Source organism: Armigeres subalbatus, chromosome 3, assembly GCF_024139115.2.
Source record: "Armigeres subalbatus isolate Guangzhou_Male chromosome 3, GZ_Asu_2, whole genome shotgun sequence".
Taxonomy (NCBI): domain Eukaryota; kingdom Metazoa; phylum Arthropoda; class Insecta; order Diptera; family Culicidae; genus Armigeres; species Armigeres subalbatus.
Genome location: NC_085141.1, coordinates 220,910,642 through 220,938,095, shown reverse-complemented (window position 1 = coordinate 220,938,095; position 27,454 = coordinate 220,910,642). Strand labels below are relative to the sequence as shown.

The 27,454-nt window shown below is 41.3% G+C and overlaps 1 protein-coding gene across 6 annotated transcripts in view; it reads left to right on the top strand.

The window, feature by feature from the left end:
* The window catches only part of LOC134220092 (ras GTPase-activating protein raskol), a 654,763-nt gene that overhangs the window by 504,648 nt on the left and 122,661 nt on the right, over window positions 1-27,454 (top strand). Inside the window, exons 1-2 of one of the 6 annotated variants that reach the window (XM_062699068.1) lie at window positions 21,554-21,589; window positions 21,770-21,817. The exons of 4 other annotated variants lie outside the window; for them this stretch is intronic. In XM_062699068.1, the coding sequence (XP_062555052.1) occupies window positions 21,574-21,589; window positions 21,770-21,817 (64 nt within the window). In that variant the 5' untranslated portion in view covers window positions 21,554-21,573. Of the gene's footprint in view, window positions 1-21,553; window positions 21,590-21,769; window positions 21,818-27,454 lie in introns of those variants that run through there. One more of the 6 variants, XM_062699067.1, reaches the window with a different exon arrangement.

Sequence of the window (27,454 nt, the reverse complement as noted above, 5' to 3'; positions counted from 1 at the left end):
AGGCTCTCAGAGTCTATCTATCATGGGCTGCTCAGCTATTTTGAACTGTTGAAGCAAAGCCGCTGAATATGTGGTTCTTATTCAATATTGAATCACTTGTCAGAGGATGAGTTAGATACATATATCGACCTCAACAGGAAGGCAAACTTCAATGTCTCGTAAATTTTCGATACCGATCAATTTCTTCCAGACTGACTATTCCCAGAACTCCAAACAAACTTTGGATTTGGATTGTTAAACACTTTGCAATCAAAAATCGAAGTTTGTGTGGTGTCCTGGAGATTCTTAAAAAAATGTAGCGGGGCTTTGCAATCCAGAACGAAAAACAGTTTGTAGTCCTTAGTCCAGAAGGAATTGGTCAGTTTTGAAAAATCTATTTTTTTCTCGGACAGCGCATCAATATGCAACTAAAAATTAAAGTGGCTTTGCAATCCAAAACGGAAGTTTGTTTGGAGTCCTATAAAGTTAAAAGTCTTGGAGGAATTGGTTTGCTTTGAAAAATCAAAATCCAATCTGAAGTTTGCGGTCCCTTATGATTGGTAGTAAAGATATTTTTGGAAAAAATTGGTACGCGGCATTGAAATCCAAAACAAAACTTGGTTTGGAGTCCTATGAAGTTTAGTCCAAATCTATAGGGGAAGAGGTGGTAATATGAACAGTTGGCTATATTTATATTAAAACACTATTTAGGCGTATGTTAATCATGCACACGTTTTCCTCGAAATAAAATAAGGTACCTGAGCTAATATTTTGGTTTTGAAACCGAACGAATAGCTATTACTATCCAAAATATTAAACGAGGCCATAAAAATAGGGTCAGATGTAATTTTTAACCATTTTTCCGCAAGCTTTAATTCTTAATAAATTCATAACAACATTGATTCAAACCTGTTCTAACCACAGCGGCAAATAGGACAGCCTTCACAAAGACGTTGCAGGGGTAAATAGTAAAATTATTGGTTTGCATAGTAAGACGAAGAGTTATTTATCACAAGGCACGTATGGGGGTGAAATGAACACTTGTATCAAACTTTCACAAATTCATGATAAAAGTTGTGCAATTGTGAAGCGGAAGTTCAAGAAACAAACCATATCAAATAACCAAGATAAAACTTTGAATATGTAAATTTAATTTAAAAATAACTGATATTTCAAAACTTTTTTCTTCTTTTTATTATATTGATAATTAAGAGCTTTTCAAAAGTTATACCAGATTTTTCAAAAGGCTCTCATAATCTTAACTAGTTATATATACAGTGCTAGAGTTAAAAAAGAAAATTAAATGTTTCAAAAGGGTTTTAGAAGCGATGTTCATTTTACCACCAGGCAGTGTTCATTTTACCCGCACTATTTTTGTACATACGAAATTTCGATGTTTTTTATTTCGATGAAAAACTATATAAAACAATGTTTATTAGCGAAAAAATTGTTCAGTGCAATAAGAATATGAGTTAAATTGCTGAACCAAGTGGATAAAATTGCCAATTATCCTCGTTTTATGATTGAATTCAACGCAAGTTCTTAACGTGTTCATTTTACCACCTGTTCCCCTATCCATTTTTTTTCCGCGGACCGCGCTTCACGATGCAACCTTAAATTAACTGAAGGTTGGGGTTTCTTATGATCGGTAGTAAAGATATTTTTGGAAAAATATGAACGCGGCACTGCAATCCAAAACGAAAGTTTGTTTGGAGTCCTGGAGATGTTTAGTCCAGAAGAAATTGGTCAGTTTTGAAAAATCTCATTTTTTTCCGGACCGCGTTTCAAGATGCAACTGAAAATTAACTGAAGTTTGTAGTTCCTTATGATTGGTAGTGGAGTAATTTTTGGAAAAAAAATGGAACGCGGCTTTGCAATCCAAAACAGAAGTTTGTTTAGAGTTTTTTGAAGTTAAGTCCAGCAGGAATCGGTCATTAAAAAAAAAATCCGCGGGCTGCGCTTGAAGAAGCAACAAAAAATTAACTGAAACTGGGGGTCCCTTATGATCGCTAGTAAAGATATTTTTGGAAAAAAATGGTACGCGGCATTGAAATCCATAACGAAAGTTTGTTTGGAGTCTTTGATATGTTTAGTCCAGAAGGAATTGGTCAGTTTTGCTCAAGTTTTTTCTTCCGCAGACCGCGCTTCAAGAAAGATGCAACCAGAAATTAACAGAAGTTTAGGGTCCCTTAGGGTTGGAAGTGAAGCATTTAAAAAAATGGTACTCGCATTTTCAATCCAAAACAAAAGTTTGTTATTGAGTCCAATGAAGTTAAGTCCAGGAGGAATTAGTCAGTTTTGAAAAATCAAAATCCATTTCTTTTTTCTTCGCGGACCGCGCTTCAAGATGCAACCAAAAATTAATTGAAGTTTGGGGTCCCTTATAATCGGTAGTAAAGAAATTTTTGGAAAAAAATGGGACGCTGCATTGTATTCCAAAACGAAAGTTTGATTGGAGTCCAATGAAGTTAAGTCCAGGAGGAATTGGTCAAATCAATTCAAATTACCCCGTCTAAAGGCGGTCTTAGGTGTTAGAGGGTTAACTTATTCAAGGCAAACGCCTACTTATAAGGAGGAAGCACACCAACCGATACCTTATTCCGGACAAGCGCCCATTTAAAAATAAAAAAGAGATCAATCCCACCATCAAATGTCTACCTCTGAAGAAGGAATTACGTTCACCATCCAGAAGGATACGCTTTTAAGTGAGCAAACCATGATTCCGATGGAGGGATAATAATTATCATTGCTTTATATCCAGCTAATGTATGCTTTCCGGAGTTATTTTCACCATTGAGACTTTATTCCATACTAAGTTTTAGTTAACAACAAAAAAATATACCAAACATCCGTTGTATCAAATGGCCATCACTTTTGACGCTGTTCACAATTATGCAAAATACCCGTTATGCCAAATGACCTTATGCCAAATAACGTAGTGTCAGGCCGTTTGGCCGAACGTCATTTGGCTGAATGCCGTTTAACCGAATAAATAATTAAATTTGATCTTGGTTTACGCGTGGTCCTTCTTCTTCGTTTCTTCTTCCTTCTTCCTTATTTTTATTTTTTCCTCCTTCTCCCTTTTTCATTGTTCCTTTTTCCTTCTTCCTTATTTCTTTTTTCTTCCATCCTCCACCTGTTTTCTTCCTTATTCATCTTCCTTCTTCCCTCTTCTCTATTGCTTCTCACTTCTTTCTTCTTAGGAAGTAGGAAGAAGAAAGAAGGAAAAAAAAAGTCTTTTTCTTCTTTCTTCTTCCTACTTCTCTCTTCCGTTTTTCCTTTTTTATTTTTTCCTTCTTCCTTTTTTCTTCTTCCTTTTTCTTTCTTTTTTCTTCCTTCTTCCTTTTCCTTTTTCCTTCTCCCTTCTTTCCTTTTCCTTCTTCCTTCTTCATTCTTCCTTTTTTTCTTCCTTCTTCCTCCTTCCTTCCTCCTTCTTCCTTTTTCTTTTTCCTTCTTGAACATTTTCCTTTTTCTTACTTTTCCTCCTTCTTACTTCTTACCAACAACTTCACACCTCGCTTCACACTACTTATTTGTCATTTTTCACTTCCCACTTCACTTCTCACTACAAACACTTAAGGTAATAAGGTAACATATTTCAACTTTTCGGCTATACGGCATTCGTCCAAATGGCATTCGGCCAAAAAACATTCGGCATAAAGGCATTCGGCCAAATGACCCTAAACCAATAACGTAATGTTAAACATCTTTATGCTATGCTTCAGGGATAAGTAATTTTCCAGGAAATGCAATTTTCATGTAAATATCATTTTCGGGAAAATGTTATTGTCGAGGATATGCTATTTTTGAGGAATTTGGCAATTGGTTTTCGGTGAATTTTACAATTTCAAGAAAACTCGGATGAACTACATGAGGAGTTTAAGTTATGCCATCAGAAGTAATACTAAATTGGATAATAAACGGACATTATAGTAATTCAATACCAAATTTTTAAAACGACTTATCTGCTTTTGTAAACAAAGATCCAAACGTCGATTTGACGCATCAGATAGCACTCCCACGCAAACCAACACCAGAAATGCTGGTGTTATGCAGAAAACCGCGAGAAGATTAGAGTTTATTAGCATTTCTCTGAAGTGGGGTTTGAGCAAATTTCGTTTCTTTTACCTTTGAAAAGAAATAAATTCACCCCTACAACACTCCAGTAAAATGCTAATATCTTTGCCTAATAAATTCTAATCTTCTCGCGGTTTTCAGCATAACATTCTGTATAAAAAATTTCAAGATCTGAATGGGCGTCATAGTTCTTCATCGTAAGTTGTGCCGTCAAACTGCAAATCACTGTTTTTGGATGTTTCTGCATACACTTTTCCATATAAACTTCCAACGAGCTTAGCACCGCCCAAACGTTGACCGATTTGGATGAAATTTTGCTCAGAGCATCAGGGCAACAAATAGAACCGAATAAAAGGGCGACCCATTGATGGAGTTGGTTTGCGTGGGAGTGCAATCGGATTCGTCAAATCGACGATAGAAACTTTGTTTACGAAAGCAGATAAGTCGTTTTGAAAATTTGGTATTGAAGTGATGTGTCGTTCAAATAATTCTATATTGCAAGCTTTATTGATTCTGCTTTTGGCTTTGTTGCTGTTATCATTTGAAAAAGCATTATTAAAAATAAATCGGTTCACGAGCGCGCAGCAGAGACGTTGGAATGGATTCGCAGTTGCAGTTAAGTGAATTTTTCTCTCAAGATTCTGATTTGGTTTTGTTGCTGTTTGTTATTGGGAAGACGCATTATTGAAAATAAATCGCTTCTTTTCAATACTATTTTTGAAAAGAAAGCTGATCCGAAAAGAAAATTCTTTAAAGTACAAAACACAATCCCTACCTTGCGGTTATACACAACACTTTTGATATTTATATAAACAAATAGCCCTCAAATGATCCTTTAACATTTCTTATAGGTCACTCCTCTGAACTGAAATTTGCGGCGTGAGAGCCGAATTAGTGTCAAATGACATTAATGTCATGACATTCTGTGACATTTTTTAGTTTCGCTTCCTTGGCTCACACTTCGTATTTGGAGCAATGATCTGTTTGACAAAAGTTCTAGCGTCCTTCAAGCATTGCATGGTAATTAAAATTTCCTCCTGAACTAAATCTCCAGAACTGCATACAAATTTTGGTTTTGGTTTGCTAAGCAAAAATTTCTTTACTAAGAATCCAAAATGTCAGTTAATTTTTCGTTGCATCTTTAAGAGAAAAAAATTAAAATTTCCAAGTTCGACCATTTCCTCCTAGACTAAACAACTTCAGATCTCCATGCAAATATTGGTTTTGGATTGCAATTATCACTAACATTTTGCGCTGAACTTTCAAATCGGTAATTCAACGATTCGAAATCGACGATTCTCCTAATTTTTATTCAGCTAGCTACCAAAAGCATTCGTTCGTACCTAATAGATCTGTGAGTAGCGTGTAACCATGATAGCCATAATGTAACTCAATTAGCATTAATTGATATTCAACCGAAAAACAGGTCGCAGTTGAGACGTGCCAAGGTGCTGCTGCCGAATAGAACCGATATGGGCGCGTGACTGTTACGGCAGCCATTTGACGGTTGGTTCCGTTGCAATTCCACGGACCGATAGTCGTCAGTCGCACTCTTACTCCGGATGTTAAACATTAGCCGCTTTTGACTATTGCACAGAAGGCGCACTAGGCAACAAAAAAGCAGTTAGCTGACTGAACTCGTAGGCTGATGTCACGCATGTCGGGTGGAAGAAATTAACATGTCACGACTTCTAACGCGCCATGCGAAGAATTTCCAAGAATTCCGGAACATACGGGTGTGAACTTCGCTGGACACAATTGAAAACGAAGAAGTTGAAACTGTTGCATAGCACTTCCTGTTTTCCATTGTACCTAGCGGGGGACGTACTTAAATGATCATATTGCACATTCTGTCCACTCCGTCGCTGCCTGGTCCTTATTGTAAGAAAGCAGCAAAGACAGCCACAATGTGACAAACGATGTATGTAGGTACGACGGCAACAAAACGAAGGAAAGAAGCAAAATATGCCTGCCTCCGAGTTTGCACATTGTTATGCATGCTCGAGCATCTTAATTTCTTGAATGAATTTGAACGCAACTCGAGAGGGTCATAAACATCGTTCATCTTTTTGGTAAAGCTTATTTTCGGAAAATAACTGCAAAAGGAAATTAGGCATGACGAAGAGAAGCTTCTTAGCAGCTAGAAATGTACCCTCGGTGGAAGGATTTCTAATCTTCGCATCGGTCAACCAAGCACTTTTTTTTCACATTCTCATGCTAAGTTTTGAATGCGAACGGTTTCGGACATTTCGACCCTTTAGGAAATCCTTGTTTGTAGAAAAACGACACCAATGTTTATTCTTCGAATTTCTTTAATTATCATTCAAATCACTTATTCACAAAATCGGTTCCGGTGAGTGACGACCATTCGTTCTTGGTCCGGTTGGAAGTTCGGACCAACATGCTACTGCCCCGGGAAGGTAAAACTGTTGCATCTCACCTAGGAAAAAGGGGATGGTTCCGCTTCTCAGCCGTCCCGTGACACCTATTAATTATGTACGTTTGAATAAACTCGAGCAAAATAGGCTCGACTGGTTCCTGCTGGTCTCGATATCATACCTTCGTGTTTCGCTTCGCTGCAACGGAAAAGTGAATTTGAGCCATTCTTTCGGCGGAATAGCATCTGGAGGTAGAGCCAGTTTTATGCACAATTCTAATGCATTTGGTCGGTCGCAAAGGGACATTTTCGTTGTTCTGCGCTCCCCTGCTGAACTTATCAGCTGATACAAGCAGACGTCAATGACCTCAGCTATAAAAAGGTAGAATATTGGATTCATTTCATAGTTTTGCCTTTCTCATACACCAAGGTGTAACGAAAAGGATATATGTACTATCCAAAGGTGAATTTTTGATAGAAGACCCGGAGACCCAGAGTCCTCTGAGAGTCCGAGGTACGATTCATATTCATGAAATTATTCACTCTGTAGTCTCTATCAGACATTTCACCCTCACAATCAGTTCACTTCAAATAAAATTAAGAGATAGAATATTACACCACTGATAAAGCAGTATAATAAGAAAATGAAAGAGTCCTTTTTTAGTAACTAATAATCAAAACCGAATTCAAATTACCATATTGTTTTACTGAATTAAAGCCTGTCCACGTTAAATTTCGGACACCCATCTAACAAATCGATTTTTCAAAATTTTCACAAACCACTGAGACGAAGAATTTACATGATAGCTGAATCTTTCTGCTTTAAGTGCTGCTTTCAGCATGTTTTAAACACGCTAAAATTGATAAAATGACTGCAAATCAATTGGACATTAACTAAGTGTCCGAAATTTATCGTGGACAGGCTTTATTCACACTTTTATACAATTACTGTATAAAGAAATCCAACAATAGCAAGTTGAATTCCACAAAAAAGGCCTAACAACCGTAAAACGGCCCCACTTTGGGCTCCAAGATGTAACGCTCCGTTTGAATTCTGTTTCCAAAGGACCGCTAGCTCGTTTAATTTTGCCCGGACGAGACTGCCTATTCAGGGCAGGTCTTATTTCAACCAGAACCGAAGTTCACACTCCGACACACAAAATAGATCGTAGGCAATTAACCAAGTTCAAATTCTTCGACTTCAATGTCGGACTTAATCTAAGAAAAATATATACAACCCTCGATGTTCTACCAATCAGGAAAAAGCTTAGCTTAAAGCAAGAATAAACCAGTCAGTAGATAGTTCAATTTACTACATGACGCTTGATTGTGCATTGTAATTCTATATTGGAAGTAATTAAATCAGTAAGTAATTACAATTCCATGATCGCGAATTTTAATCGATCGAATCAATCGAATCCAATTTATTATTGCATCTAGTTTATTTAATTCGAGAAAATCTGAGAAACACTGTGACGTCACGCAATCTCTAAATTTAACCCATATTTGATAGATCGTGAGCTACTTGGATAGTTCTGAACTGATTGGCGGCCCTTTCGACGGATTCCCGCTGCGGACGTCCCACGAAGTCGAAAAAAACAGGAGCTCGGCTCGTTTCTCGTGGCAAACTTGGGCCAACAGAACCCCTGGTCGTCACCAGAGTTCGTTGCGGGTTACTTCCAAGTAACCGGTCGGAACAACCCACGTGACTCGTGCGCCGGTTCGAATCTCGGGGTATAGATGTCCCCTAGCGAAGTGGAGTGCCGCCGGTCGTAATAATTCGCCTATCCTCCGCGGCTTATTGTCTAGCGAGATCACGGTGTAGAGTGCTGCACAATGGGGTCCTGTCTGACCCTATCCGGGTCGTAGCTGGTGTGAGGCAAGGATGTATTCTATCACCGTTACTGTTCCTCATCGTAATCGATGAGATTCTGGTAGATGCGATTGACCGTGAACCAAACCGCGGGCTGTTATGGCAGCCTATAACCATGGAGCACCTAAACGACTTCGAATTGGCTGATGACGTTGCACTCCTCGCGCAACGGTGCTCTGATATGCAGAATAAGCTCAACGACCTTGCCGAGCGCTCCTCCTCGGCAGGCTTAGTCATCAACGTCAACAAAACCAAATCGTTGGATGTAAACACGGTGACTCCTTCCAGTTTCACAGTAGCCGGGCAACCAGTGGAGAATGTTGAAAGCTTCCAATATCTTGGTAGCCAAATGGCGTCAGACGGCGGTACCAAGATCGACATAGGCGCACGGATCAAGAAAGCAAAGGCTGCCTTTGCGAATTTAAGAAATATCTGGAAAAACAGGCAGATAAGTGAACGCACCAAAATACGAATTTTCAACTCTAACGTGAAGTCTGTGCTGTTATACGCTAGCGAAACATGGTGTGTATCAGTGGAGAACACTCAACGGCTGCAGGTGTTCATTAACAGATGCCTGCGGTATATAATTCGGGCCTGGTGGCCTCACAATTGGATCTCAAACAACGAGCTCCATCGTCGTTGTCACCAGAGGCCGATAGCAACAGAAATTCGGGATCGGAAGTGGGGCTGGGTCGGCCACACTCTACGTAGGGGCGGAAACGAAATCTGTAAACAAGCATTAGACTGGAACCCAGCGGGACATCGCAGCAGAGGCAGACCCAGAGGCTCATGGCGGCGAAGCCTCAACAAAGAAATAAAAGAATTCAGGATGGAGATCTTTCAAGTCGGCCCTTTGCACCACCAGAGGTATACAGGATCCATAAGTAAGTAAGAGATCACGGTCGTACTCTACGGAGGATGTTACTCGACCTTCAAACGACTTTGGCCAAGTTTCGCTTGAGCTCCGGACGGATTCTTGATCCCAGACTAACCGCCCACGTTGTTTGGGGCTTCACTATGTCCTATACAACGATGATAATCTTACTCATCTATGATCACAATGGTGGATTATTTGGGCTTACCTGAATTACAAATTATTTAATGTTCAATTATTCGAACACGTATCTCAAAACCTTTAGTTTTCGACAAATTCAACCGCTGATAAGAATTAGATAATAGTAGTTAGATATTTTAATCATAATTGATATTAAAGCGACCAAAACTTACTTCAGATTTAGAATAATTTAATTTAGATTTAAAACTTTTGAAATTTCACTCCGACAAATAATCAACTATTTGATTCAAAACACTCCACAATTGTGAATAGCCCGACGCGATACCGATTGGTTTTTACCTGATCTCCGCTGCGCAATTTCTACCCATTGGTTGAATAAAGTGAGATATTCTCTAAATCGTCAAACTATTTCAAAAGAAGTCCTTGGAAAATTCTCTACGACGCAATTTAATATTTAATGCCAATAGATAATAGATTCAAATTTTGAAATCTTGCTAGGTGATTTGCTACTTCACAACTAGGTGGCGTACCTTCGGTTCTTGTATCGGAATAAATTTAAAGGCTTAAAGTTAAATTTACAGCATGGCAGAAAACAGTATGATACCAACGGCTTCATACTTACACCAGGTATGTTTCATCATTTTTATCATTTTAATTGATTGAGTTGTTACACAGCAAGTGCTTGTACACTTGTGCTTCGTGGAAAGCATTTCAATGATTTGTCTTTGGTGTCCTTAAAAATGAGTGAGATAATGCACAGTGGGATTAAAAGGGCCCGTAACGGTACTTATTTAGATGCCGCTATTTTAGAGTTCCGGAAGAGACCCATTCTTATGTAAAAATGCGAGAAATCGATTGGTGATATTTTCACTGCAGATAAACCATTGTCCATTTTGTCCGATTTTCTCCAAAATACATAATAAAGGCCAATTAATCAACGGAAAATCTTATTGCCGCTCCCGGAGAGGACTCAAATATTACTCAAGTGTTGATAGAATATTGGTGAAATGGATTGCATTGAGTTTTGTACGTGACATGTCTCAAAATAAGCCTATTTTGCCTGATTCTCCCCAAATCACATGAATTAGTAGAAAAAAGTTGCTTGAAAGTAATTTCTCTCTTTTAAAATGATCTTTGCTGCTACACATCTATTCAAGATGCATGCAGACAGACATATTATATTCCTTTCGAGATTGCAGATTTACGAAAGGGTTCATTTTGCACGATTTTCCCCAAAATACTTCAAGAAAGCGAATTAATCAACGGAACATCTTATTTACCTTCCTCCAGATATTCCTCAAAGGAATTCTTCCGGAAATTCCTCCGGAAGTTCTTTAAAAAAATCATCCGAAAGTTCCTCGAAGGAATTCCTCAGGAAGTTCCTCCAAGGAATTCCTCCGGAAGTTCAACAAAGGAATCGCTCCGGCAGTTCTACAAAGGAATTCCTTCGGAAGTTCACCAAATTCCTTTGAGATACTTCCGGAGGAATTCCTTGAAAGAACTTCTGGAGGAATTTCTTTGTAGAACTTCCCGAGAGATTGTTTTGAGAAACCTCCGGAGTAATTGCTTTGAGAAACTTCCGGAAGAATTCATTTGAGCAACTTCTGGACAAATTCCTCCCCTTCTCCATCCTTAACCCACTATCGTCGTCTCCTTAATATGAAGAATGTGTGTTCCAAATCAGATCAGAAGTTGCACTGAGGTGATTGAGAACTGAACCTCCATCCCTCCATAATCTTTAATCATAGAGTTGAATGATGTTATCATAACAAATTTAATCATTCGTTGGAAGCTTTATTCATTATAGATTGCTGTGGCCCTTCTACCTTTTCAACAAATATCTCTCGAAAATAGTGAATATGTGTACCAAATCTGGTTGGAATTGCTCCTGGGGGTTGAATTGCTCGTTTTCTGAAAACAACCCCTTCTCCCTTACCCTTCCTCTTTTCCCAACGACCATTTCACCCCCTTTGTTATCTTCTCCTTAGGATAGAGAATGTGTGTACCAAATTTGGTTGAAATCGGTACAGGGGTTCAGAAGATACACTGAATTGCCCGTTTTCTGAACAATACCCCTCCCTCCAGACCCCTATTCCCTTTCCCAAATTCCTGAACAAATTCTGGGAAGGAATTTCAATTGGTGCTCAAATGAAATCTTGCCAAGATTGCACATTATAGAAAGCCAGATGAGGAATGCAAAACAAAATTATAACGCAATTCTATCAATTGTTGTTATTTAAAACAACGTGTGTTATAATTAGATAATTCGATAAAAATGTGTCTTCGGCCAGTTTTATTTCATATCAAAATTATAACAACATTAGTTATGAAAATTTTCGCAAAATAATTGCCTACATTTTTTGTAGACATTGGAAAAAAAAAATCGGAGGAAATCACCTCCAGTATAACTTGAACTCGCTCGATTCATTTCATTCATTTTCCTTCCAGAAACTTCTGGAATTAAATCAAGACACCTTCTGGAATCCAGTGCCAAGTATTCTTGAAAATAAGTACCCGACAGCGTTGCACTGTAGGTAGTGAGAGAAGGGTTGGCGTAAGGGAATGAAGTTGAGGGAGGAGTTCCCGTCCAAGGATTGGTCGATTGAGAATTTCTCAAAGTCAGATTCTAAAACCACGGAGGGTTTGCACAGGCACTGCTCAGTGCCGGATTTCCGAGCCAGGGATTGAAACTCGGCGTGGTATTCATAACCGAAATAATTGACCATGGCATTGAAACCGGCGCCGTACCTTGGGCTGGATTTCCGAGCCACGAGCTAGTAGCGGAGGAGCTACTGAAAAGCTGAATATTCGAAGCTTTCCGAAGGTAGTCCTGCCACGAGGTAGAACACTGAGGCAGTACTGACGAATAGCTCTGAGGAATCAAGAATGTGACACTAGTACCCGGTCTTGAGTGGGAGGCCACCGTATGGGCTTGTGAATTCGTCGATTAGGCGGAACTGTAAGCATAATGCTCGGTGGATGGCACCGATTTACCGGAGCGCGCAACGCCGATATTGTTTAATTAGTCAGAGACTTGAAGATGAGTTGGATAGGGAGTGAACAGATGTTTAATCATCGGAATGCTAGGTACTCCGGGCTGTACATTCGATATATTCGGCTGGGCTCCACTCGGAACGCCGGATATATACAATGCAGAACTCTCATCTCGTTGCTTATCTCTTCTATCCAGCTCTGCTTCTAGCTCTTCGATCATCGCCATCAACGAGTTCACACATACGGCACCTTTGAATTCGAAACGCGCAGAATTGCTTTCTGCCGACACTGTTCCCACAGGAATAGCCCCGATACCAGTCACTGGAGTGGGCAAAACAGGAGGTGCAGCATCATCCTCTGCCCTAAATAGATCCACCAACGAATGGTCCTCCGGATCCTCCCTGTTTCCACTCCTGGTTCTTCTGAACCCCCATAGAAGTTATTTAACAAAAGTTTCACCACGTCTATCAACATCGCTTTTAAAAAGCTTTCCGCTTCTCCCAATTCCTTAGCATTGTTAACTAGAAGGATAATTCGGTGGCCAAAATGCTTATCATTCTCCTTCAGACCTTCTACAATCTCTTCAAAAGTCCGTCGGCAAAATTGAATTGTTTACTCCCAATCCGCATCAAGTGCTACCTCGATTGTTTTTCTGATTTTCCTTCTCGTTCTTCAAATGATCTCGAGGGCTTCTGCGCCTTCGAGAATAGGTGGGATCACTATCGATCGGATATTAAGCCCAAATTCGAGCTCATAGGGCATTAGGTGATCCTCCCTTAAGGTACCATTCTAGAATTTTGTCGACTGCCTGGGAATGATCCATTAGTGCTTCGGTAATTTTCGAAACTGAAAATGCTCTAAAAAAATATGAAATACAAAATATATGCAAAAACATTCTTCCAAATAATCTAAACGTACAAAATTTACCCCTAATTAGCTACGATTCACAAGAAATGTGAGAATAAGTAGCTTAAATAAAAAAAAGAAGGCTGAATTAAATCAAATAATAGACTGAAACACAGGTAATCTGACTTCACATTTTATAGATATATTCATGTTATTCTCATTATGTTATTAACATTATATTTGGAATTGAAAATATGAGTTTTATGATGAGGAATGGGAAATAGGAACTTGCTCACATACCACATCAGCATCTTGGTTCACGTTGGTCAATGCGGTCTCGGCATGTTGACACAGTAGGGATTGACCTCGACGGAAATTGGCCTCTTGATCCTTCGTTCTCCAACGGTTGGCTTCGGAATCGTTTGTTGGTCCGAATAGTAGGAACTTCTTGTCATATCCATGTACTAATCACACCTCCCTCGGATTGTTCTTTCGATTGTGATCTTCCAATCATCTAGATTTGCAGTAGTTGAGCAGCACGTCAGTAATGCAGCTGGATACAATATGCTTCTGATCGGGTCAATCTTCTAGCGAACTCACATTCACAAAATGGCTTCCATCCGCTGCCAGGACAAAGGAATACGGCTCTCCGTAAACGGGCACGGTATCGACCCCTACAAAATGGCCTCGTTTCGCGCCAAGTCTACCACCAATAAGACTCACGACTGCACTAAACGCCAACGATGATCACCGAACCGGACCACAGGGCAATAGCACTCCGGTAGAAAATGGACGCATGACAATCAGGCACATTTTTCTTACGCTGATGGTCTTTTACTTTTGGACCCGAATGCAGCCTTTCTCACGGTGGGCTGATCAAGCACTTTATACTTCGGCGGTTTCTATACGGATAGTAAAGGACGAGAGAAAGGTTTAGGTGAAAAACGATGGCGGTTCTCCTAATAGAGAACGATCCAACGATGACAGCAGCTTTCTATCGGGTCCGGCGTCGGTCGTCGAACGCACATTCACCGACCACCACTGTCACGTCAGTGGTATACTGTGGCCGTCTGAACGGCAAGTGAGAATTGAAGATGTGAAAGGAAAGGAAACCTTTCGAACTTGTTCTTTTATTCGAATTCAGTCAAATTATTTGTTCATAATTTCACATTACTTAAGGTGTTTTTACAATATTCACAGCAAGGCAAATGTAGCCATTTTAACGGATTTCAATTCGGAAATCCTGGGTTGATTGCTTTGGGTATATTGGATAGATTTCTTTGGGAATTCTGATCAGATTTCTTTGGAATATTCGAGCAGATTTTTTCGAGAATTCTTAGCAGATATCATTTAGCATACGAATCAGACTCCTGGACATTCAGGGAGGAAGTCGGGGAGTTTTCAGTGGATTCCTAAAAAAGCTAACTGAATTCCTATGGGAATTATTGGCATTTCATTCGGGAATCCTTGGCAGATTCCTTTGGAAATATTGGGCAAATTCCTTATAAATTATTGAGCAGATTTCTTTGAAAAATTCGGGCACATTATTTTGGGAATCATAGGGAGATTTCTCAAGGAACTCTGAGTAGATTTAATAGGGAATTTTGTGATTCCTTCGGGAATAATGAGCGGATTACTTTGGGAGTCCTGGGCGTATTCATGCAATTATACGTGGATTCCTAATAGAATGCTAAGCGGAAATTCTGGGCGATTTTTTCGGGAATCCTGGACGGCTTCCTTTTGAAAATATTGGGTACGTTCCTTCAAGAATTCTGAACAGAATCCTTTGCGAAGTTCAGGCAGATTCTTTCCAGAATTCCCTTGAAACCTTGGATTTTTTTAGGTTTCGACGGAAAATTCGGGCAGATTCGTTTGAAAATATTGGATAAATTTCTTCGAAAATTATGATCACATTCTTTTATGATTTTTAAGAGAGAGGATTACTTTGGGAGTCGTTGAAGGATTCCTTCAAGAATCTTATATGGAATCTTTTAGGAATTCTGGGTGGATTACAAGGAAATCCACCAAGGATTCAAGAAAGAATCCCCCCAGGGTATTAACGAAGAAATTCTCCTAAGATTCTCGGTGGAATCTCTCAAGCATTCTTACGAGGATTCCCGAAGGAATCCTCCAAGGATTCCCGAAGGAGCCTTTCAAGGATTGCTGCAAAAAAAATTACAAGTATTTCACTAGGAATCATCCTAGTATTGCCACAGGAATCCTCAAAGAATTGCCTTGAGAATTCTCCAAATAGTGTCGCATTAGCATTATATCCCCCACTGAGAAATTGGGCCTCGCAGCTTAGTGTTAATTTAGCACTTTTACAGTTATTAACGGGCAGCAGAGACTATGTCCAAGGGCTTGACGATCCCTCCCCAGGCCATCTACGAGTTGTGGGCCTTGCCTAGGATGTGGTGGGGTTTGACAGTGGGCCCTGTTAAATTCCTATAAAAAGCTGCATGTATCCGCAAGTAGGCACCACCAAAGCGACCGTGTGCCGCTCAAAGCGCACAAGCCCAAGTCCTGGTGTTAGGTGAGACGCTAAACAGCCCTGCCACGACGGCCCTCCGACGAGACAGGAGGTTTGCGCAGGCCCAATAAGCCGCCTGGAAAACCAATAATTACGAACAATATAAGAGATAATGCGACTCGATATAATCGGCAAAGACCTAGGCGACGAATAAAGGATCACGATTGAAAGCTTGGAACATGGAACTGCAAGTCGCTAGGTTTCGCAGGTTGCGACAGGATGATCTACGATGAATTACATCCCCACAAGTTCGACGTCGTGGCGCTGCAGGAGATTTGCTGGACAGGACAGAAAGTGTGGAAAAGCGGGCATCGAGCAGCTACCTTCTACCAAAGCTGTGGCACCACCTGAAAAATTATTATTTTTATACATTTACTTCATAATTACAAATAATGTGTACACCTTTGAACCCTATTCAAATAAAATCAGTGTAGAACCCTATATATAGTTTGACAGCCTTGGCTATGAGAGAGAGAAAGAGTAGTTGAAAGAAATCAAGAGACGGTTGGCAAGCAATCTGCAGTAAGTAAACATACAGTATAGGCTCCACATTGCTAGCGCTACATGCACCTGAAAGATGGATAGGGACCACGATGGCTCAATCATGTATCCTTTCAAGTATTCAAAAACAAATACAATTAGTTGTTATATTTATTTGAGTACTTGCTTCGCGGATGACATGGATATTGTCGGCCGAACATTTGCAAAGGTGGCACCCGCCTGAAACGTGAAGCAACAAAAGTTGGACTGGTGGTGAATGCGTCAAAGACAAAGTACATGCTTGTGGGCGGAACCGAGCGCGACAGGGCCCGCCTGGGAAGCAGTGTTACGATAGACGGGGATACCTTCGAGGTGGTCGAGGAATTCGTCTACCTCGGATCCTTGCTAACGGCTGACAACAACGTTAGTCGTGAAGTACGAAGGGGCATCATCTGTGGAAGTCGGGCCTACTACGGGCTCCAGAAGAAACTGCGGTCGAAAAAGATTCGCCACCGCACTAAATGTGTCATGTACAAGACGCTTATAAGACCGGTTGTCCTCTACGGACATGAAATGCTTATAAATGCTTATAAATATACAAACTTTGAAAGAGCGTCGAGAATGTGCAACGGTTTCATTTGTTAACGATATAGTTTCTCAACGTGTTGATTCAACTGAAATTTTATCGAAATTTAACTTTTACATACCTTCTCGGCTACTTCGACATAGAACATTATTTTTAACCAACCACTGCCGAACAACCGAATGATGGCCGTTTACAATCAACACTGCGAAACTATTGACTTAACAATGTCTCGGCATAACATTAGACAGTATTTCCAAAGAACAAACATTACAAATTCAGCAATATAAATTCAAAATCAAAATTATACATCACTTTACTAAAAAAAACCTATTATTTAATTATACTATAGCATTACAAAAACAAACATGTATATGTATATGTACTAGTCTATGTTGGTTGACGAAATAAAATAAGTAAATAAATAAATAAATAAATAAATAAAAGCCGGAAAGGTGCGATGGGCAGGACATGTTGCAAGAATGCCGGACAGCAACTCTGCCAAGATGGTGTTCGCTTCCGATCCGGCAGGTACGAGACGGCGTAGAGCGCAGCGAGCGAGATGGGCAGACCAGGTGCAAAACGAGCGTGAGACGTATCCGAGGATGGAGAGATGCGGCCTCGAACCGTGCATTGTGGCGTCAAATTGTTGATTCAGTGTTATCTGTTTAGATGTTAACTAAATAAATGAAATGAAATTTATTTGAGTACTGTTTACCTAACGGAAAGAAATCATAGGTAAGTGTGGAAGTTCGTGGTGGAAGTTTTTCCTCTGAACTTTTCTCCAGGGATAGTACAGGCTTTTTGAAGCTCTTCCCTTTGCTTGGTTTCGGATTTCACTATTCGCTCGGTTCTGGTTTGTGGTGGAAGTTTTTCCTCTGAACCATTCGCTCGGTCATTTCGATTCACTCGGTTCTAGTTCGTGGTGGAAGGTTTTCCTCTGAACTATTCGCATATATATATTCTGATTAGATTTTGGACATAAGCCTTAAGCTTTTGTCTGAGCTCGCACTCGAGCTAATTCAACACCACCAACGAGCTGGGAACCGGCTTCATAGTGCTGGGTAAGATGCGCCAACGCGTGATTGGGTGGCAGCCAATCAACGCAAGGATGAGCAAGCTGAGGATTAAAGGCCGTTTCTTCAACTATAGCATCATCAACGTGCACTGCCCACACGAAGGGAGACCCGACGACGAGAAAGAAGCGTTCTACGCACAGCTGGAGCAGACATACGATGGATGCCCACTGCGGGACGTCAAAATCGTCATCGGTGACATGAGAGCACAGGTAGGAAGGGAGGAAATGTATAGACCGCTCATCGGACCGGATAGTCTGCACACCGTATCGAATGACAACGGCTAACGATGCATAAACTTCGCAGCCTCCCGCGGAATGGCAGTCCGAAGCACCTTCTTTCCCCGAAAAAATATCCACCTGGCCACATGGAGATCACCTAACCAAGAAACGGAAAACCAAATCGACCACGTTCTAATCGACGGTAAATTCTTCTTCTAGATCACGAACGTCCGCACTTACCGCAGTGCGAATATTGAATCCGACCACTACCTCGTTGCAGTATGCTTGCGCTCAAAACTCTCGACGGTGTACAACATGCGTCGAAGTCGGACGCCGCGGCTTAACATTGGGCGTCTACAAGACGGTAGACTAGCCCAAGAATACGCGCAGCAGCTGGAAGTGACACTCCCAACGGAAGAGCAGCTAGGCTCTCTTGAAAATGGCTGGAGAGATATTCGATCCGCCATTGCATTGCTAGCACCGCAACCGCTGCACTTGGCACGGTGCCCTCGGATCAGAGAAACGACTGGTATGACGGCGAATGTGAGAGTTAGTAGAAGAGAAGAATGCAGCATGGGCGAGATTGCTGCAATACCGCACGAGGGCGAACGAGACACGATATAAACAGGCGCGAAACAGACAAAACTCGATTTTCCGGAGGAAAAAGCGTCAGCAGGAAGATCGAGACCGTGAAGAGACGGACCAACTGTACCGCGCTAATAACACACAAAAGTTCTATGAGAAGTTAAACCGTTCACGTAAGGGCCACGTGCCACAGCCTGATATGTGTAAGGACATAAACGGGAACCTTCTTACGAACGAGCGTGAGGTGATCCAAAGGTGGCGGCAGCACTACGAAGAGTACCTGAATGGCGATGTGGCAGACGAAGATGGCGGTATGGTGAAGGACCTGGGGGAACGCGCGCTGGACATAATTCTACCGGCTCCGGATCTCCAGGAAATCCAGGAAGAGATTGGCCGGGTGAAGAACAACAGAGCCCCTAGGGTTGACCAACTACCAGGAGAGCTATTTAAACACGGTGATGAGGCACTGGCTAGAGCGCTGCACTGGGTCATTACCAAGGTTTGGGAGGAGGAAGTTTTGCCGCAGAAGTGGATGGAAGGTGTCGTGTGTCCCATCTACAAAAAGGGCGATAAGCTGAATTGTAGAAACTACCGCGCAATCACATTGCTGAACGCCGCCTACAAGGTACTCTCCCAAATTTTATGCCGTCGACTAGCACTAATTGCAAGGGAGTTCGTGGGGCAGTACCAGGCGGGTTTTATGAGCGAACGCTCCACCACGGACCAGGTGTTCGCCATTCGCCAAGTACTGCAGAAATGCCGCGAATACGACGTGCCCACACATCATCTATTCATCGACTTCAAAGCCGCATATGATACAATCGATCGGGACCAGCTATGGCAGCTAATGCCCGAACACGGATTTCCGGATAAACTGACACGGTTGATCTAAGCGACGATGGATCGGATGATGTGCGTAGTTCGAGTTTCAGGGGCACTCTCGAGTCCCTTCGAAACCCGCAGAGGGTTACGGCAAGGTGATGGTCTTTCGTGTATGCTATTCAACATCGCTTTGGAAGGGGTAATACGAAGAGCAGGGATTGACACGAGTGGTACAATTTTCAATAAGTCCGCCCAGCTATTTGGCGACATAGATATTATGGCACGTAACTTTGAGAAGATGGAGGAAGCCTACATCAGACTGAAGAGGGAAGCCAAGCGGATCGGACTAGTCATCAACACGTCGAAGACGAAGTACATGATAGGAAGAGGTTCAAGAGAAGACAATGTGAGCCACCCACCGCGAGTTTCCATCGGTGGTGACGAAATCGAGGTGGTAGAAGAATTTGTGTACTCGGGCTCACTGGTGACTGCCGAAAATGATACCAGCAGAGAAATTCGGAGACGCATAGTGGCTAGAAATCGTACATACTTTGGACTCCGCAAGACGCTTCGATCGTATAGAGTTCGCCGTCGTACCAAACTGACAATCTACAAAACGCTCATTAGACCGGTAGTCCTCTACGGACACGAGACCTGGACGATACTCGTGGAGGACCATCCATCGTTCACACCCCGAAAATCGGACGACTGCGGTGGGCCGGGCACGTAGCCAAAATGTCGGACAGTAACCCGGTGAAAATGGTTCTCGACAAAGGATCCGACGGGCACAAGAAGGCGTGGTGCGCAGCGGGCAAGGTGGATCGATCAGGTGGAAGATGACTTGCGGAACCTCCTTGGCTTGGCTGGCGACGATTAGCCATGGACCAAGCCGAATGGAGAAGACTCTAATATACCGCACAGGCCACTTCGGCCTTATTCTGAAATTCAATGAATGAAATTCAAAAAAATGATTGGAATTTTGTTATCATTTAGTCTAAGTTACTGAAACTATAGCTATAACTCCGTTACTAGTGGAATTCAAACAACGAATCATTAGGCAGAATTGTATAAAAACCTTCGCACTAGAAGTCCACCATACAACATATTTTGAAATTCAGCTTCTGGAATGTGTTATTGACAAACTACTAAATGATCGAACGCAAATTACTGAATGATCGTTAACATCCTTGGTCTGAATAAATGAAATAAATAGTTATTAACTGCGAGGTTTATAAGCCAAGTTACCATTTTTGCATTTACATACCATGAGGCTAACACGATGATACTTTTAGGCCCAGGGAAGTCGAGCAAATTTCAAAACCGAAAATTTTCTAGACCGATCCGGGAGTTGAACCCAGCCACCTTCACCATGGTCTTGTTTTGTAACCACGCATCTTATTGCACGACTAAGGAACACCCCTGGCTATAGTTTCTTTCAATTTCAATAACACGGTTCAAATTCAAACATATTTTCATTAACCAGGTTCAGAGCCCTGGGCTGGTACAGAATTGATTATTCATAATCATGCCACTTATTGGTAACTTTGCTGAATTAAAAAAGATTTACACCTAACAATCAGCCTTCAAAAACTCTTAGTTTCGAGCATTCCTATCAGATTTCATTAATTATCTAAATTTGAATTACCCTGCGCATTGTCTTCAAATATGAATCAAAACTGTTTTGACGTCATATCAAATCTGTCGCTCAACTAAGCCCGCCAGATGTAAGGCACTAGTCAAAATCGCCACTTTTACCTCCTGCTGTGCTCAAGAAAAACGCTTCCCAATCTTTCCAATCTCTGCTTGACAGCACTCACCCTGCTTCATTGTGTACCCAGCCTAAAAGAGACGCATTACCTGCCGTGAAATCGTAGCACTAGAGAAGGTCAAAGCCAAATTGGATAAATTTCGGTAGTTATTTCGTTCTCTCTGTGTCAGACTCAGCTGGTGTTTGAACGCAGTGCAGCACACAGAACATGTAGCAATTACCTACCCCGGGTTCGCGCCGTCAAATTCCAAAGTAGGCACACTCAATCCGAGGGCAGCTGATTACGGGTCTGTGCAACAACAGCAAAAAAAAATCAGCGGGTAACGCCGCTGTTCTGCGCTTTCTAAATGCTTCCATTTGGTGGTAAACAGTGCGGATTGAAGAATAATGACTTTTGCAACTTTCTCGACATGACGCTAACGATCGGGTCGTTTATGTGAGAATGAGTTGTAACCGAATATTGTATTGGGAGGTTTATTTACGTGATTTATGAACTGCAAGCTATTGTATTAATTTTTGCTATTTTCTTTCTCTCTGTTCCAGGTAAGGGTGACATTTCCGACAGCTCCAATTCGGTGTTTGGCAATGAAGGTAATTTTCACGCGTTTCAGAAAATTCTTATATCCATGCCGTTAAGCATTATCAACGTTAACAGCTTTGAGATAACATGTCGAAATTCCAATCTAAGATAGTTTATAAATGGTAAATCGTAAAATTTAACAATCTTATAAGTGTTTTATCGTGAGAACTTCTCAACCTAATCTGGCATTAATCCGTACACAACCATCAATCGCAAGCTTTATCCGTCCGATCGTGAAATATGACATTTTATTGCTATCCCAGTCTAGGTTCCCAGTGCTCGAGACGTTGATGACTTTTTGATATCACACCGTAACGATGTGATCAAAGCTTCGTTTAAGAGTGTGTGGTATTTTAAAACTGAATAATTCTAAGTACATATTTCACTAACGGACTTTTGCACGTTTGTTGAATGTTTTTTGTTCGAGCTTCTGAGACAATCTCCATTTTTTTACGGTTTCTTATCAAGCATGTAATGAGGTTTCTTCTTTTATTTTTTTTTCCTTGACTATAAAAATACCGCATCACATTAATTTCAACATTCGACCTGGGTGGTTATGTGTAAAGGACAATCCTATAAACCATTTACCTGTAGTCGATACCAAAACGATGCGATATTGCGTGACGAAATAGGGACGGCCAACGAACAAAGCAGCATCCGTCCGGTCTCCTGAAATATGTACCCGTAGGAAAACATGAACTTAATTGCGTAAATTCTCAACACTTCACCGCACCCGACTGGTTGGTGCCTGGCCGAATAAAGATTGCAGTGACTAATTTGCATAGTTCGCAGGCTGCTGTCCCGAAGGAATCCCTTCATATTAGGTTTCGACCGAACTGGTTTCCCTGGGTTCGCGTCTCGTGATATCGTTTGGATTTCCATGCTGTGCGTGGCTCATTCATATTCAAATCGTTTTATCCCGCCGATATGGAATCTTCTTCTTCTTCTCGCGTCCCGGTGATCTATAAACGATACAATATCATAAAGCGCAGACGGGTTGAATTCATGATTTTATGCTGAGATAAATGTACGATGTGCTGCTGGCTGGGTTCAGAGTTGGTTTCATTGTGCGACAATCCTCACTTAACTCTTATTGTTGGGCCCAGACAAATGATTTCAACAGTAGCGACGGCAGGTCTTCATGCGCTGCGTTCGGATCGGACGGGTAAAACGAGATTGAATCTTTAGATTTTAATGCCGGAGTTTGGTGTGCGTGTGGCAGGAATTATTTTTATCGGTAGGAAGAGGTGACAATATTTGATCGTTTTTGTTGTGCTCCGTTGCGGTTGCAATGTTAGTAAATTGTGAATTTACTCTGCGGTTGCATGTTTTATAGAAGATATCTTTTGCTATTAAAACTCATAAATCATAGAAATTATAGCAAAATTGTATGAAAACACGGACATTTGAAAATTCTGAAAATATTACACAGTGTAAATATGTATGACAGATGATTTTTTGTTAAGTTTTTTCCTGATCAGCAAAAAACGTAACATTAAGCGTTTGATTACATGTTATCTATAGAACAGTGTGTTGTGTATGGCAAAGACAAGTTCTAGTAATGATGAGGCACCAGTAATTTTGGCGTAAACGGTTCATTGATAATTTGGCGTCAGCAAAAAGAACCATAGTATTGAAGGGGTTAATCACTTAAGCGATTAATCTAATAGAACATTGTCAGACGTTGTCAACGTTGTTGTCAATACTAAGAAGTTTAAATTGTAATAATCTTGAAATTATTTAGTATTTTTTGGACAAGTTTCTAGGAATTCCTTAAAATATTTCTCCACAAGCATGTCATCTGGGGGGTCCCGTAGCGTAGTTGGGTACACGTTCGCCTTATAAGCGAATGGTCATGGGTTCGATTCCCAGCCCCTCCACCAAACCCTCGTCAGTCGCCGGATACGCAGCCCCATACGGTGGCGTTTTGGGGTACGCGCCTAACCGTCACGGCTGCTTGATGGCGACTGACAACTTGTCCTTCTCGGAGGCGTTCCTCCAACGTTACACGCCTTAAATGGCAACCGAACAATGCAACGAGCATTGGATACTCGACATGGACAAACGGACACGTAATGGACTCACGCACGACAAGATGAACCGGCAACGACAACAATAACGAATAATGTATATCTAAAAATAGATTCTGTGTGGATTCTGTACAGCAGAATACCATAGTAGATCACGGCACAGTAGCAGTTAAGAACACAGAGTGCCTACCAAATAAATGTATGAATAAAAAAATATGTCGTCTGTAGCTGTTATCTCGATATTTTGAGATTTTTTCTGGTCACTATTTTCCATGTAAAACAAAACCCTGTCATGACTCTGGGATTGGGATTGCCTACCAAAAAATACATAAAAAAAATCACAATTGCAGTCAATCTATCATCATACTTCTTCGGATATTGTCAGGAGTTTCAATAATTTCTTGGGAATTTCCTCCAAGAGCTCCTGAGGAAACACCTCCATAAATTTCTTGGAATATTCATGCAGGTAATATTTCCAAACCTCATCCAGTATTTTTATTGCGAAAATCTTCCAGACAGTTTTTTATAAATACCTTAAGAAATTCGGGAATTCCATCGGAAATTCATCCAGTAATTTATTCTAGAATTCATCTTGAAGCTCCTTCGAACATTCATTCAGTAATTAATGGAAGAAAAAATATTTACAGAACACTTTAAACATTCCTTAAGAAATTCTTTCGGGAATTCCTTCAGAAATTCTTTTAGGAATTCTTCTGGAAATTCCTTCGGAAACTCTTTTAAAATGTTCTTATGAAATAGCTTTAGGAATTCTTTAGGAAGTTTTTTTTAAGAAATTCATTTAAAATTCTTTCGAAAACAAGTACACAAATTATTTCAAGAATTCCCCGGGCAATTCCTTCAAATATTCTTCCGGAGTTATCTCCAGGAATTCTTTCTAAATATGTAGGACGAAATTCTAAGAATCTTTCCAGAAATTTCTAAACGGCTTTTTTTGTTCAGGAGAAATTAGAAAACTTAGAAAACTTCTTAATTAATTCTTCCGGAAATTTCTTTGGTAATTTTCTTGGGAATTCAATGGAAATCTCTTAAAGAAATTTCTTAGGAAATTCTTCAGAAATTCCTTTGAAGTTCTTTTAGAGATTTCTTCTGGAATTCGCTTCGAGATATCTTTAGAAATTTCTTCAGGAATTCCTTTATATATTCTTCCAGGAATTCCACAATAAATTTCATCAAGAATTCCATCAACAATCCTTTAAGAATTCCTTCGGAAAATTCTTTAACTATTTCTTCGGAGATTTCTTTACCAATTCTTTCAGAAACTTTCATCTGAATTCCTTCGGTAAATATTTCAGTACTTCCTTATGAAAATTCCTACATTAATTCCTCCAGGCATTCCATTGAAAAAATCTAGAAAGAATTTCTTTGATATCCTATAAATTTTCTCTCAGATCTTCTTCTAGGTATTTCTTTAAAAAAATCCTCCACAACTTCCATAGAAAGTTACAAAAATTCAAAATTTTGATAGCAAGATTTGGAGCACCCCTAAATCATACCCGATGGAGCTAAAATTTTGCATAGGGGCATATTTTAGGGGCTTAGGAAATGTTTGGGTAACGTCCGGTTTTTAAATTCGATGAAAAATTGTTTTCGCCATAAGAAATTTTTTCAAAAAAAAGTTTTTCAAAAAATAATTCTCAGTTTCATGCATTTTTAGTCCTTTGGCATCAAAAAACAAAAAAAAATATTTCCCCCTTGTGAGAAAACAATTTTTTTTCAAATTAATTTTGAGCACCCCTAAATCATGTCCGATTTAGCTCAAAATTTTGCATAGGGGGATATTTTTGGCTACGAAAACGTTTGCGTATCGCCCGGTGTTAAAATCCGATGAAATTTTTTTTCCAAAAATGTTCTAGGACAGCGGTTCTCAACCTTTTTCTTGAGAGGTACCCCTTCGAACTTTTGCATGATTTGAGGTACCCCCTCTTGAGAACATGACTCCGAGCCCTTTGAAGGGAAGCTCCTTCAAGCTTTTGAGTCCCTTTAGAGTAGGCTTCCGTGCCTCTTTATTAGAGGCTTCTGAGCCTCTTGTAGAGAGGCTTCCAAACATCTTGAAGGCGGTTTTCGAGCCACTTAAAAGGAAGCTTCCGTTGCATCTTGAAAGAACGCTTCTGAGCCTCTTGATAGTATGCTTCCAAGCCTATTGAAAGTAGAATTCTGAGCTTCTTGAAGCGAGGCTTCCGAGCCTCTTGAAAGGAGGCTGCCGAGCCTCTTGAAAGAAGGCTCTCGAACCACTTGAAAGTAGACTTCTGAGCCTCTTGAAAGCAGGCTTACGAGCCTCTTGAAAGAAGGCAACCTAACCACATGAAAGGAGGTTTCCGAACTTCTTGAAAAGAGGCTGCCGAGCCTCTCGAAAGGAACCTTCCGATCCTCTTAGAAAAAGGCTTCAGAGCCTCTTGAAAGGAGGCTTTTGAGCCTTTTGAAAGAAGGCTTCCGAGCCTCTTGAAAGGAGGCTTCCGAGCCTCTTGAAAGGAGGCTTCCGAGCCTCTTGAAAGGAGGCTTCCGAGCCTCTTGAAAGGAGGCTTCTGAGCCTCTTGAAAGGAGGCTTCTGAGCCTCTTGAAAAGAGGCTTCTGAGCCTCTTGAAAGGAGGCTTCTGAGCCTCTTGAAAGGAGGCTTCTGAGCCTCTTGAAAGGAGCCTCTGAGCCTCTTGAAAGGAGGCTTCTGAGCCTCTTGAAAAGCTTACGAGGCCTCTTGAAAGGAGGCCTGAGCCTCTTGAAAGGAGGCTTGAGCCTCTTGCAAGGAGGCCTGAGCCTCTTGCAAGGAGGCTTCTGAGCCTCTTGCAAGGAGGCTTCCTGAGCCTCTTGCAAGGAGGCTTCCGAGCCTCTTGCAAGGAGGCTTCTGAGCCTCTTGCAAGGAGGCTTCTGAGCCTCTTGCAAGGAGGCTTCCTGAGCCTCTTGCAAGGAGGCTTCTGAGCCTCTTGCAAGGAGGCTTCTGAGCCTCTTGCAAGGAGGCTTTGAGCCTCTTGCAAGGAGGCTTCTGAGCCTCTTGCAAGGAGGCCTGAGCCTCTTGCAAGGAGGCCTGAGCCTCTTGCAAGGAGGCTTCTGAGCCTCTTGCAAGGAGGCTTCTGAGCCTCTTGAAAGGAGGCTTCTGAGCCTCTTGCAAGGAGGCTTCTGAGCCTCTTGCAAGGAGGCTTCTGAGCCTCTTGAAAGGAGGCTTCTAAGCCTCTTGAAAGGAGGCTTCTAAGCCTCTTGAAAGGAGGCTTGAGCCTCTTGAAAGAGGCTTCTGAGCCTCTTGAAAGGAGGCTTCTGAGCCTCTGGAATGAGGGCTTCTGAGCCTCTTGAAAGGAGGCTTGGGAGCCTCTTGAAAGGAGGCTTCCGAGCCTCTTGAAAGGAGGCTTCCGAGCCTCTTGAAAGGAGGCTTCCGAGCCTCTTGAAAGGAGGCTTCCGAGCCTCTTGAAAGGAGGCTTCCGAGCCTCTTGCAAGGAGGCTTCCGAGCCTCTTGCAAGAAGGCTTCCGAGCATCTTGAAAGGAGGTTTCCGAGCCTCTTGAAAGGAGGCTTCCGAGCCTCTTGGAAGGAGGATTTTGAGCTTCTTGAAAGCGACTTCCTTGTCTTTTGAAAGGAGCCTTCCGAGCCGTTTTGTTCGTTTGATCTTTTGTTCC